Here is a 13,585-nt window from a genome sequence, read left to right as displayed (position 1 = left end):
GATCATCCCCCCACTGGGTTTTATCTGAAATACCCATCTTGACTAATCTGAGATTTGGGAAGGAAGAACACAGAGGTAAAATACCATTCCTTTCACACTGTTTGAAGGGCACACACTGATGATATTGACTCCCCATTGCTGATGGTGACCTTGGACCCTGGTGAGGTAATATGTTCCAGTCACTCTCCAAGGAAGTCATTCTGCACAGCTCACAGGGAAGGAGTGGGTCTTCATTATCCACCTCACTGAGGGCAGAGTATCTATATACATTTTTGGACTTCTTCTGCATTGATGGCTTGCCTATGTTGTTATGGGCTCATGGATATTTACATTAATACTTTGGGTCATGATCTAATACTGTTTAACTTACTTTGTTTGAATTATCCCACTGTAAGTTCTGGAGAGCTCTTTCAGTTTGCACTTACATCGATTTGTGTGACCCTGCCACTGAGGGGTGTGTGTGTGTGTGTGTGTGTGTGTGTCTGTCTGTCTGTCTGTCTGTCTGAGCATTTCCTTGCTTTCTTGCACCACACAATACTCTAGGCACCTCTCAAATATTTTCTACCTAATCCCTGGAGTCAGTCATTTCTCTAAGGAACCTAATCCTGCATTAGTTTACATCATGGACTGTCATTTGTTTTGCTTCTTTTATTAAGTAAGAAACTAAGCCATATTTACTGTGAAAAATTTTTTGCAAGTATGTGGAGGGATAAAGATGAAAATATTCCTCATAACTCGAGGCAGAGAAAGCTACCATTGACACCTTGGAGTATTTCCCTTCTGCCAGATATTTATTCATTCATTCTCATTCTCTCTCTCTCTCTCTCTCTCTCTCTCTCTCTCATTTTATGTGTATGAGTGTTTTGCCTGCATATATATGAGTGCATTGCATGTGTGCCTGGTGCCTACAGAGACCAGAACAGGACACTGGATCCCCGGAACTGGATCCCAGAACTGGGGTTACAATGGTGGTGAGTTGCCATGTGCTGTTTGGAACTGAACCCAGGCCCTCTGCAAGAGCAACACATGCTCCTAACCATTGAGCCATCTCTCCAGCCCCTAGTTACTGGTTCTTGAGAAGTCCTGTCCATGTTTTCCTACTTGATCTCTGCCGGAGCTGAGTGCATCCCCAGAGATGATGAGCCATCCAGCCTTCTGCCCCAGGAGCTGTGGCTGGAGAAGAGAAGTCATGTGGACCTTTCTGTTCTGTGGTTCTTTTGGACTCCTCCCTCATAGGCTGGAGAGGCCAAGAGTCAGAAAGTATCCATCAGACTCTGAAGAGGTGGACACACTTCATTGTGAACTACAGCTGACCTGACTTTCCTGGTACTAGACCAGAGTCTTGGGCCTGGGTGATGATTCTACTCTCTGGCACAGAACAGATGGCTTGCCTGGGTATAGGCCCCTGTGTCTGTGCTCAACAGTCCGAGGGCTGGTAATCTAAAGCATCTAGTCATCCTGAAGAACCTCTGCATTCCCTGGCATACCAGAAGTCATTACTCTCCTCCAACAATGAGACTGTGGGCTGTGGGGTGAGCAGGACAGGAAACTGGTGCAACTGTCGCACTTGGCTCTAGAACCTACACAGTGGGGAAGAGACTACAAACATGCAGTGTTGTCTGCAGTCAGTGGCAGACAGCCTGGGGTCAGTCTTTACCATGCTGGGGGCCAGGGTACGCTTGTGACTGGGCTGCTGGACTTGGGGATGCCAGTGACTCTGGAGAAGCATTAGGCCGCTTTCTGGTTAGATCTTCACTAGGCATTCTTGATGAAATTACTGTACTAGACCTCTCTCCTAGGAGTATGCTTCCTGGGTCCCCCAAGCTGGGTCTTATGACCCCATAGTCCATGGCTACCCTGTTTCCCTGTCTCAGAATCCACTATATCATCCAATTGACCAGCCCACTCATCTGGACCTAGGAGCAGTGAGAATAAGCTATCTCAGGCCTTAGTGTAGGCTCTAGTACACAGGAAAGAGATCTGTGTTTATGCAATGAAAGAATTTAGGTAGACTGGAATAATCTTTCCAGCTCAGTATTGTAAAAGAGATAAATGTGGAGCCAGTATGGTTTGGGGTAAATTGCCTAATCTCTCTGAGTCCCAATTTGACTTCCTGCAAAGTAAATACAGTAACAGTTTTCCCTCACTTTTGAGGATTAAATGAGATTGTCTATGTATGTTAAATAAGATGTTATATGCACTATTGCTCTCTAGTACTGTCTGAATGTTCCCTATGTTCTGGTGTTGTATTGGGCTGCCTGTGGTGTGTTTAAACTGATCGATACAGTAGTCACTTAACAAATTTTGGGTTCCTTCCCCCAGAACTAACTTAAGGTTTATTTGTTGAAAAGATGGGTGGATGGATGAATGCTAGATGATGGATGGGTGGTGGATGGATACTGAGTGGACAATGGAGAGATGAAGGCTGGAGGGAGGGAGCATCCTTCCAGTAGCAGGGGATAGAGTGAGTGTGGAGATCCCACTGGCAGGGCGAAGGTTATCCCACTTTGGGATAGCTATCTTAGACTTCAGAGAGCTCCTGGGATGAAGGTTTAGCTTTAATTAAAGTCTCAGCACAGTGTTAAACGCCATTTTATTTTAGTTCATAATTAACACTCATGAGATGAGCTGATCACAAGCCGCACACATCTTGGGAAAGTGAAAAACAGCATCTGAGCTCAGTGGTTTCCACTTTTGCCCACCCCACCCCGTGCTATGTTCAATTAAAAGTTTCAAGAAAATATTGCAACTATGCTCCTTGTCTTTGTGTTAATGAAGCATATTAATTTGAGTGTGATGAATACAATATTCCACTGACTTTTTATTCCCTTATCTACAAAAGTTTAAAATAATGGGCCAATTAAATCAGGGGAGAAGAATGCAGGGTTTGCCTGGGGCTCCAATTCAGTAACCCAACAACCTAAGGAACAAAAATTGGAGGTTGTATCTGAGCCTGATTCCACCATAGCTGACAGACACTAACTCATGTGGACAGATGTGGACCAGGACAAAATATGTACTGTGTCCCAGATGAAGAAACTGGTTCTAGGCTACCCTACAGTGTTGTTTTCTCTCAACAGTGACTGGATGGATGCATGGATGGATGGAGAGTTGAACCACATGACCTGCCAAGCTCCCATTTTTCCCAAAGTAGTAAATGAAGTATCTATGTGTCTATGTGACTTCCAAAATGAGGAAGTTGGAGGCAAAGTATACAGGTGAGGGTCAGTTCCCTGACTCTAGTTTTCAAGTCCAGGCTAGTTCTCCAGCTCTTTACTCTAGGGCAACATCTGTTTGTTACAGAACCAGTCTGAGCATAGCTACTGCCCACGGGCTCTCCCCTCTCTGAAGGTGAGGCCTCCTGAACACAGCTGGCTTCTGGAAAGGCTGAGCCTCCACTTCCACACATTGCATTGGAAGCAGGTGTCCCTGAGCAGATATGTGAACCTGGCACATAGCCCAGGTATCTCCCTAATGACTTCTGAAGGGCTGCCCACTTCCAAGTGTCCCTGTAATCATCAACTTGGCCTGGCCACTGTGACATTTGAAGCAATTAATATTGCATACTATCTAATTTCTGTGTGCCCTGTTTCCCTACACTCTGTTCTCTGCCTTGTGGACATTCTACACACACACACACACACACACACACACACACACACACACACACACACACAGCTACAAACCCATTTTCTTAGCCTAAAAACAAAAATCCTTTGTATGGTTCATGGTGCTCTGTACATCTGTCCGGCACACAAAAGCCCTCCTAGCTCTATCTGTTGCCATGGCTCCTCTGTCTCCATCCACTCCTAAACACTTTCCAACTTCAACCCCCAGCTTCCTCAGGTCCTTTACATTGCTTTTGGTTGAATATCCTTGCCTCCTCTCTCATCTAGTTAATGTTTATTTACCAGCCACTCTTGACTCAAAACATCACATCAAGGAAGGCATCTGGAATTAAACCCTGACACCAAGTCCACCCAGCCTGCGTTTGTCTCCGGGTTTATACTGCCCCTCTGAGTAGCTTTTCTTCACAGAATTGTCACAGCCAACTGTCATAGAACTGTGCTATTACTTGAGTCAAGGATGTCTGCCCCACTAAGCCATTTGCAGTAAACCATCTACCTCTGGTGCTTAACACAGAGACTGGTCCACCAAAGATGCTCAGTACATAGGCACTGCATGGATGGATTGATTAATTAGTTAATGCTCAATTCAGAAGCTTTGCTCTTAGGCCAGAGAGATGGGTTGGCAGTTTAGAGCACTCTTTGTTCTTCCAGAGGACCAGAGTTTGGTTCCCAGCACCTACCTACATAAGGCAGCTTAAGACCACAAGCAATTCCAGCTCTTATGTATTGGACAATGTCCTCTGGCCTCCACAGACACCTATACTCATGCATTTTAAAAATAAATTTAGTTTTAAAAAGAGCTCTGCTCTTATTACTTCACTATACCACTTTCAGTTTTGGACTTCATCCCTGAAGTGCTTACTTTATGTGGGGAACTTAAACACCTGCGCTCTATCTTGCTCCCAATCAGCTGGCTGTGTAACAAGAGTCACATGACTACTCGCCAACAGAACAGTGTGTCATGTTCTCCAATGGGCATAAGCATGGGGCTTCCTGGAAGCAAGAGGAAACTGCCTATGCCTCAGTGGGAGGCTTCACAAAGAATATAGCCCTTAAGCTGAGCCTGAAAGGAAAAGGTGGCTGAGAAAATCCAGGCAGATTCAGCGTTTCAGCTGACAGACCCCATGCTTGAAACTTGGAGGGCAGGGGCCAATGCTGAAAGAAAAGCAGCCACTGTGATGGCCAAGGCCAGGGGCAGGGGCTGGGGCAGGGAAGCAGGGAGGTGCCTTCACCAAGAACCAAGAACCAGAACCGGCAGCAGCAGCTAAACATGGCAGCCACAGAGACTGGGTAGAAGGGCCTGACTGTGAGATCTCAAATTGGAGGAGTTCCCTCTGGAGACATTGTAGAGAAGAGTGTTCACATTTCAAGTCCGGGGACTCCAGCTCTGGGGAGACCAAGGTGGCCTCACACCTCTTCCCACCCAGAACCTAAGCTGTCTTTTTCTTAGGGGGCTCAGCATGGCTGACCTTGCTCATTCATTGCAGGGAGAATTCATTTCAGGGTGGGAAATTTTTTAAAAAGTACAAGATTAAGCAGTGTAATCAGCTGCTGCTGAGAATTGGAAATGCAATAAATAATAATAGCGTTGAGAGCTGTTTTTAATAACTCACCAGTGTAATTTAGCCTCTGCTTCTTGGAGCATATGTAAAATATGTCAGAATGGGTGTACTGGCAAATGCCTCATTGCCAGCCTCTGAAGACAAATGTCTTCCCAGGAAGGAGGGGGATGGAGGAGAACTCGGAGGACCGTTGAAAATGAGATGCAGGAAGGCAGGCATTGTTCATGTGGACTCTGCTAATCCCACACTGTGACCTTTTGCCCAGGTGACAGGTCTTGATGGGTTGTCTTCAAAGGTGGGCAGGTTAACAGCAATCACACTAGAGGACAGGACTTCTAATCCGAGGGAAAATGAGTTGTTTGCGGATCACCATTTGCGTGCCATTGGTGTTCTGATTAACGGTCATCCTGGTTTGTCTAGTACAGCAGGTCCCTAGGGATGGAGTGCTGTCGCAGTATTGCCTTACTCTCTTGCATGACCGAATACTTCTGCAACCACTGAAATCTGTTGCTCAAAGTGTTTGGTGAATTCTGACTGCCAGCAATCCCTGTGGACTGCCCCACTCACTGGGATCCAGATTGTCATAATGGAGCTAGAAGTCTTCAGCTCTTAGGAAGACAACTCAACACCTTTGAAATGAAATGATCATTGTCTGACAATGACTTCAGTCTGGCTGCCTGACTACCCCTCGGGGTGAGGAAGCTGACTGTGACACCTGATGCTGACAGTCACCTGTCACTTCATCCCCAGAACTGTGATGTTGCTTATTGGAGACTCCATCCTTCAGATGAGGAAACTGGAGCTTGGGTATTTTCTCACGCAAGAGCTAGAATGTAATTGTCCTTGGGGCCTGACTTTCAGAGCCTATGCCATCAAGCTGTGCAAACCCTCTACTGCCAATTTGTACAGTTAGGGGGAGATTCCAGAAGCTGTGTGTGTAGTTTTCAGAAAGTGATAGAAACTGGTAAATGACCCTTTAACTGAAGGACATGGTTTCTCTTCAACATCTGCATCTTTGCCAAGGTCTTATTAGTGTCCTGTCACTGGCCATCCTTGTCCGGGCCACTCTGTGCTCCTTCAAAGCCTCAGGTTTGCAATATATGAAGTGCATTTTACTAGTTGAAGTGTACATTAGGTACATGGCTTTGGAGGGTTAATTGGCAATAGCTAGTGAATGAGAAAACACACCTGTGAGGCAGTCATCCTCGTGGGTGTGCTCTGGAAGGCAACTTCTCCCACCTCTGAACATGTTTGGGGGCCAAAATTCTTTGTTATGCTGTGGGGCTGCTATGTGCATCTGGGAACTGCAGCATCTCCAGCAATTTCTTCCTATGAAGCAAGAAATGAGGGAGAAGGAAGAAATGTGAGAAGAAAGGAGATAGAGGAGAGGCCCCCAAGTTAATTAGCTTAAGCTGGATCTTAAGGCTGGGTTACAAATGTGTGCATTGCCTTGGAATTTCTGCTGAAATTCTGACAGAGCCCAGAGCCCTCCTGAGAAAGCAGAAGAGGAAATATGGAAACAAGCCAATGGGTATCCAAACACCATTACTCACTGGTTACTTCAACTAACAACAGCCAAATTTTACTCAGACTAACACAATGATGAGCCACTGATGAGCTACACAAATGCTGGCCCTCATTGATGGTTGTGCTCAGTGCCTTTTCACTGCCAGTGGAAGCAGAGCTCTGTTCTCTGGCCTGTTTTAATCCAGAACCCACAGCTCTACTCCTGGTCCTGGAGCCAAGGAAGGAGAGGCAGACATTGAAGAGATTAAAAAGGGAGATGTGTTACAGGCTACAAGTTTGGAGAACTGGTTCCTGGCCATTCATTCCAAAGGACAAGGGAACTTGAAAACAAGGCCCAGGTTTCTTCCAATTTGACTTCCCCGATGCCTGCAATAAGATTTTCCCAGGATTTTTTTTTTTTTTAACTACAAGGGCAGAAACCAGCAGGCTTATCTACAGTGGTCCCCTTCCCTCTCCTGGGACTCCATGGAGCCAATGATCAAACAAAAAGATCATAGTTGAGAACTGGCTCCCAAGGAAATGGGAATGGAGGATAGGAGTAGGGTTGTGGGAGAACAGGGAGGGGAGGGAGAGGGAATGGGGGTGGAAAGCCAGCCCAGGCAGACTCAGGGAAAGCTGCCTAAAGCAAGGCACCTCTTCCCAGAGACAGGATTCTGAAGGAGGACTGCTAGCTGGGCGCAGCCTGTCTACCGCTGCACCGTTACATTGACACCCGCGAGATCCTCCTTGATTGTTGCAATAATAATTAAGACAACGGAAGAAAGATGAATGGAGTCGAGCATGCCTCCTGCTGCATGGGAGCCAGGCACAGGTAGCTTCCCTCCCTTGCCCTTGCTGTCTTTTCTCAGCAACAGGTCATGTTGTGTCCTAACTGAAAACTTGATTAGGAACCGTGGCACAGTATGTTCTCAACAAGGATTTATTGAACAGCAGAAATATGCAAAGAGTCTCAAAGAGTGAAGCCATGATCACTCCTAATGGGGTTTTCTGTATTGTGGACCTTCTGGTGGCTGTAAGGCTTTTCTCCTTGTCTATCCACAGTGTAAAAGATGCACACAGAACTTAGGGAGACTGAGCCAGGAAAGAAAAAGGGAGGAGGGAGGAAAAGAGGTAGACATCATCACTATATTATTGTATGATTACAATCATCATTAGAAAACTAATTTAAACAAGCCCAGACGGTGCCCCCAAAAGGGCGCTAAGAAAGGAGCTAGGCTCAAGAACACAGAAATCATTTTCTCATTTTGACTGGTGATGGGAATAATAATTTTTTTTCTCTGAACCATAACCATTTTGCAGTTAAATAATTTGCTTTCAGGTCAGATCAGGGGCTCTTTGGTGGTGCTCTGAGGAATTCGTTCATTTCTTTCACACCTTTTAAAGAAAAGAAAACTCCAGGTGCAATTATTGGCGTTATATTTATACCAACTGCAACAGAACATTCCAGAAAATGAGGTTCCTACCAAATTAGTTTATCCAAATGAAATTTAGACAGTACCTTAGCAGGTAGCATCAACTGAACAGTTTGTCTCAGTGGCCCAAGAGCTGGAGAACCACTCAGAGAAGCCACATGCTAGCAGCAAGCCTTGTTGAGTCAAGAGTGCATATAGGTGGAGTACTGCATGTGTTTTCAGTTACCCAAATGGGTGGCTCCCTCCTGTGGGTCACTGAACCACAGGGCCCCTACATTAGCTTCAGATTACATAGAAGCAAGCTAGCTGGGGGATGCAGATGTAACTAGCTAAAATAGAATTTGATTTCACGACTGCTTGGGGCAGACACTCAGGCAGAGTTTAAGCAACAAGTTATTCTCAGCTGAGAACATCTGCCTGGAATGAAGAGTTGTGGCTGAAGAACGGAAATTCAACCACCCAGAGATTTCCAGAAGAAGTCTGACACATACCTCTTATGTCCCCCAGATCAAAACCTGCCAACTATACAACTATGACTTGTCTGACTCATGAGAAAGCTTAGGGACCAAAAAGGAGGTGAGTGAAGACGCAATTCAGTCAGTCTGGCATCCGCTTCGTTCCATGCTAGTGACTGTGTACCCAGGAGTGTGCCAAGTACCCCGTAGTACTGCCTTGCTTCAGTATTGCAATGGTCTTGATATATGAGTTACTGTCCATACACAAGGACACTGGATCCGAAAGTTTAAGTGAAAGCTGAGGGTATAGCTCAGTGGTACAGTGCACACCCAGACTATGTAAGGCCAGATACCTGATCCATCGCATGGAAATGAGAAAGAGAAGAGATTAAAGCAACTTGACCCAGGTCACCCATCTGCAAGGAGACAGAGTTAAAATTCAAACCCAGGGGCTCTGTGATTATTTGGCAGAAATTCACTACTTGTAAGTATGGGCATCTTAGTTCCCAGGATTCCTGAGAGATCTCACAAAACACAGCAGGACTTGCATGTCAGAGCGTGAGACCCATATTGGAAGCTGGCCTTTTGAGATATGAGTCAGAAAAAAGTCAGAAGCCCAGTACCTACAACCCATTGTTACCCAGCAAGCTTCTCTCACAGGATCAAGCCTTTGTTTCTTATAGCAAATGTCTGCTAGTGTCGAGAAAGGACTGAAGAAAGCCAGCAAGTTGAAAATTCTTGGCCAAAAATGTAATTTGGGACAAATTAGTGAGAAAATTGTCAAATTCTGTGCATGCTTAGATCACCAATATAAACAGATTTACATTATAAAATCCACTGGAAATAAGAAACAGCAATTTGCAAAATGAATTTCACAAATGGCCCAATGAGAGCAAAATCTTCTTGTCAAGTGAAAGGTAGGAGTTTAAAGTGGGGGCATGGGTAGGGGGAGCTCTGTACACAGCCATATGGGTGGATGAGACTGCCATGTGAGAAGCGCTTCCCAAAGTCAGTGATTCATGACATCCTCACAAATACCAAACCACAGACACAACTTTTATCATCTGGATGTCTAGGGGTGCTGCAGTCTTGGACTCATGTGGGTGGAGCACCATCCAGGAGACCAAAATTCCCTCTCCTCTCCTGGGTTGAAGAAGAGTTCTGTGCCCACCTTGCAGTTTCTTGGAAGTAATAGTTTGATATTTCTGCTCTTTCTAAATTTTAGAATTATGAGACAATCAGAAGGAAACTTTGCCTTTGAGTCCTTGGAAGTCTTGAAACTTTTACATGATGACAGTAGAGCAGAACGTGGAGCCATCATGCCCCCTTTGCCCATTCATTCTCAGAAGACGGTGGCAAGCAATTAAATCTGGTTCCCTGCATCTTACAGAGACTCAAAAAATATCTGGTGGTAGAGCGAAGAGGAAACGTGTGAGATGTCAAAGAGGGAAATGAGTGAAAGTGGGCGTGTGGCAGAATCCCAAAAGAGAAGTTGAGATGGAGCTGTCTGCTCAGAGCTGTCATCTAAGCACACACAGTGAGTCTGCAAAGATGAAGGCAGAGGCAAGAGGGTCCAGGGCAGCATGGTCTTAGGGGGCTGAGAGTTGCTAGAAAGAAGAAGTAAATAGAGGGACAGGGACAGGTGAGGACAAGGCTCAGGCTAGAGAAGCCAGAACAAAGGGCTGGCTTACTGGAAACTTGGGGGTCTCATACACCCATTGTCATTCCACATGCCTGGATACCCTGATCCTTGTGAGGTCACAGGCACTCACCCTCAGAGGGTAAATAACATGCTTAAGTAAGGAGACTCTGCACAGGTGGATTGGTCCAATTTCCATCTGGATCGGTGGGATCTGGAAGGGGATTCTGGTGTCTTGTAAACCAGAAGCAGTAAGGAGAAGAAACACTCGTTTATAACACTTGCTGTTTCTGAGTTATCGCCATTTCTACCATGCCAATGACTGCTCTTTTAATTTAGGGGAAAATAGCTTTATAAGCTAGTATAAGATGAGTCTAGGTACTGTCATTTGAACATGGTTTGGCTCCCAGACATTCAGGTACTAAAGGCTTGGTCCCCAGAAGGATGATGTTGAGGTGGTGGAACCTTTAACAGTTGGGGTCTAGGAGGCAGTAATTAGGTTACTTGGAGCTCCCCCTGCAAAGTGAATTAATGCTGCCTGAAAAACATGAGTCAGCTCTTGTCATAAAGGATTCTGAAACAACTTATTGTATCAAGAGCAAACCTGGCTGTCCAGTCTCTTGCCCCAGGTCTTGCCATGTAGCCTTGTTTCCACACACGCTCCCACCATTGCGATGCTGTCTCCTCTGGTTCCCTCACCAGAGTCAAACATGTGAATGACAAGAATTGTGAGCTAAACAAGCTTTTTATTTATAAAATGCCCCATTTGTTTTGTTAGAGCAATAGAAAATTGAATAGTACTCCAGAATATCATTGTCCAGATACCAGTGAGGTTGAACACAGACACATAAAACTCAGACATGTAGACTATTCCCCTTTTTAAAATAAGAAGTGAGCTTGATGGTGGTAGCACACACCTTCAATCCTGGCACTTTGGAGGCAGAGGCAGGCAGATCTCTGTGAGTTCGAGGCCAGCCTGGTCTACAGAGCTAGTTCTAGGACAGCCAGGACTACACAGAGAAACCCTGTCTCAAAGAAAGGGAGAGGGGGAGAGATTGGTGCTCACACTTTGTAATTACTATTATTTTAAATCCATTCTACAGGTATGTGAGAAAAACTTCAATAATTGGTCACCCTTTAACCCAGTCATTGAATTCTGTACAGAGGCAACAAAATTTGCCAATGATCATTATATCATCTAGAAATATTTTCTGTGTATATCAGGAGATGTATATCTGTTTTCAACATTAAAATGGTAATGTGAAAACAAACTTATTTTTTCATGTAATAATATATTTTTAGAGCCCATACCCAAAGATACATAGGTGTGCCATATTGTTTTAATGGCTACATGGTATTCCTTTTCCTCGAGCCCTATAGTGATAAGCATGGAAATTTTTTCAGTCTTTTTTTTTTTTTCTGTAACCAAGTGAACAAAGAATATGTCTATCCATATTGGTGCATGTAGGTATTCATCCCTACAAGTAAAATCTCTGGATGAAAGAAACATGTTAAGTTTTATTAAAAAATTTGCATTCCGGGGTTGGGGATTTAGCTCAGTGGTAGAGCGCTTGCCTAGCAAGCACAAGGCCCTAGGTTCGGTCCTCAGCTCTGGCAAAAAAAAAAAAAAAAAAAAAAAAAAATTTTCATTCCTGTTGACAATCCAAGACTGTGCCCTTCCTCACCCAGATGCCAACACAGAATGCCTCCAAGATGTGGCCCAGTATTGCTTAGTGCATCTCTGAGACCCTCATTCTGGTCTCTCAGTGAAGGTCAGCTGAGCCACAAAGGAGTCTGGGCCCCCATGGAGGTGCAGGATAGTGCCAGAGGTCAGGTGTCTGTGAAGTCTCCAGTCTTCCCCTTCAATGGGCTGGATACTTTCCCCCAGCAAACTTACTGCTGGCATTCTGTGTAAGAAGAGACTGAAGTCTGCACAGAAGCTGAACATTTAGAACAGCATCACTCCTTTGCTTGCCTGTCCGGATTGGCTCTTTCACTGCAGCCCTGGGATCACGTGCTCAGCTTGACCACCACCTTAACTCCGGACACTATTAGGAGACTGCCAGGAAACAGATGTGACTGGGTGTGCCCACTTCATGGTAACTTTCTTGGTGATCGTTTCCATAATGTCAACCTTAGAATCACCTGTATTCTAGAACCAGCTTGTCTGATTTTTCACCGGAAAAGTAAAGACAAATTGTTTGGGGAGGGGGGCTTTCATCTCTGGGTCTGGGATCTGAAGCAATCAGTGTCTTTGTCTTTAAAACAGTATACACTGGCACACAAACCCCTGAATCCTTCGGAGAATATTCCATGAGGTATTGCCAATTATTGTTTCTCTCTGCTCGCAGATGTTTAGGGGCTGGTTAAACCTTAGGAGAAATTACCTTAGGAAACCGGGAAATAAAAGCAAAGATTACCAAGAAACAGAGATTGCAAGGTAGGAGGAGAGAGGTGGAGGGGGAGTTTCGGAAAGGAGGGAGGGAGGAAGTGAGAGGAAGCGAGGCTGGTGAAAAATAACCGTGCACTTGGAACAGCAGGAAAGAAGTGCTGTTTTCCAGCTTTAAATGCCTGTCTGGGTTCTGCCTGCCCGCCTGGGATCAGAGATGCTGACAGAGGGCGAGTCAGAAGGGCTCCAGACCTTGGGGATAGTGGTGGTCGTGTGTTCCTCTCTGAAACTATTGCACTACCTCGGGCTGATTGACTTGTCGGACGGTAAGCGAACCCTGGAGCTTTCCCGTTTTATACGAATGTGTTTTCTGGCTTCGATTGCTGTAAAAGTAGTTCAGAAAAGTAGCGCTGAGTCCTAGAGGATTTGATGGCGCCACCGGCACCAGCCGTCCCTCGGAGGTCTTGGCGCTGTCTGTGGTGCTGAACTGTGCCGCGCCAGCGGAGCGCATGTGGGACCCGGTGTTTGCTTGCTGAGTGAAATGAGCAAAGGAAAGATACCTTCTCCAGGAAGGTATCTGATAAATATGCATATTTTGGTAGAAGCCAGAGACTTTTAAAAGTCATTATGATGTTGATTAACTTTCAGTAGCTGAAAAGATTATAGGGAGGTAAAATGCTAATCACAGCCCAACAATTAGAAAGCATTTAACAAACGCTGGCTCCTTTTCCTAACATTCAACCTTCATAAAAACCCTTGTTCTAAAACCACTTCATCAGCTGTGACTTTAATTCCAGTTCTTAATGAGAATGTAGCTATAAATCCGGGTCACCAGCATTGTTTATGATTGCAAAATTAGTAGTGGTTTGGAGCATTTGAGTTCCTCTTCTGGTTATACGTAAACTATGTAATATGCAGCTTTTCAAACTGCAGTCTCTTGCATTGCTCTGCAGAACACAAGAGCTTACTTGT

General features: G+C 45.2%; 1 protein-coding gene across 5 annotated transcripts in view; it reads left to right on the top strand.

The window, feature by feature from the left end:
• The window catches only part of Kcnip1 (potassium voltage-gated channel interacting protein 1), a 405,992-nt gene that overhangs the window by 328,544 nt on the left and 63,863 nt on the right, over nt 1-13,585 (top strand). Inside the window, exon 1 of one of the 5 annotated variants that reach the window (XM_036197228.1) lies at nt 3,097-3,218. The exons of the other annotated variants lie outside the window; for them this stretch is intronic. Within the exon in view, the coding sequence (XP_036053121.1) occupies nt 3,158-3,218 (61 nt within the window). The 5' untranslated portion in view covers nt 3,097-3,157. Of the gene's footprint in view, nt 1-3,096; nt 3,219-13,585 lie in introns of those variants that run through there. 5 annotated transcript variants of the gene reach the window in all.

Source organism: Onychomys torridus, chromosome 8, assembly GCF_903995425.1.
Source record: "Onychomys torridus chromosome 8, mOncTor1.1, whole genome shotgun sequence".
Taxonomy (NCBI): Eukaryota; Metazoa; Chordata; class Mammalia; order Rodentia; family Cricetidae; genus Onychomys; species Onychomys torridus.
This window is presented reverse-complemented; position numbering and strand designations above follow the sequence as displayed.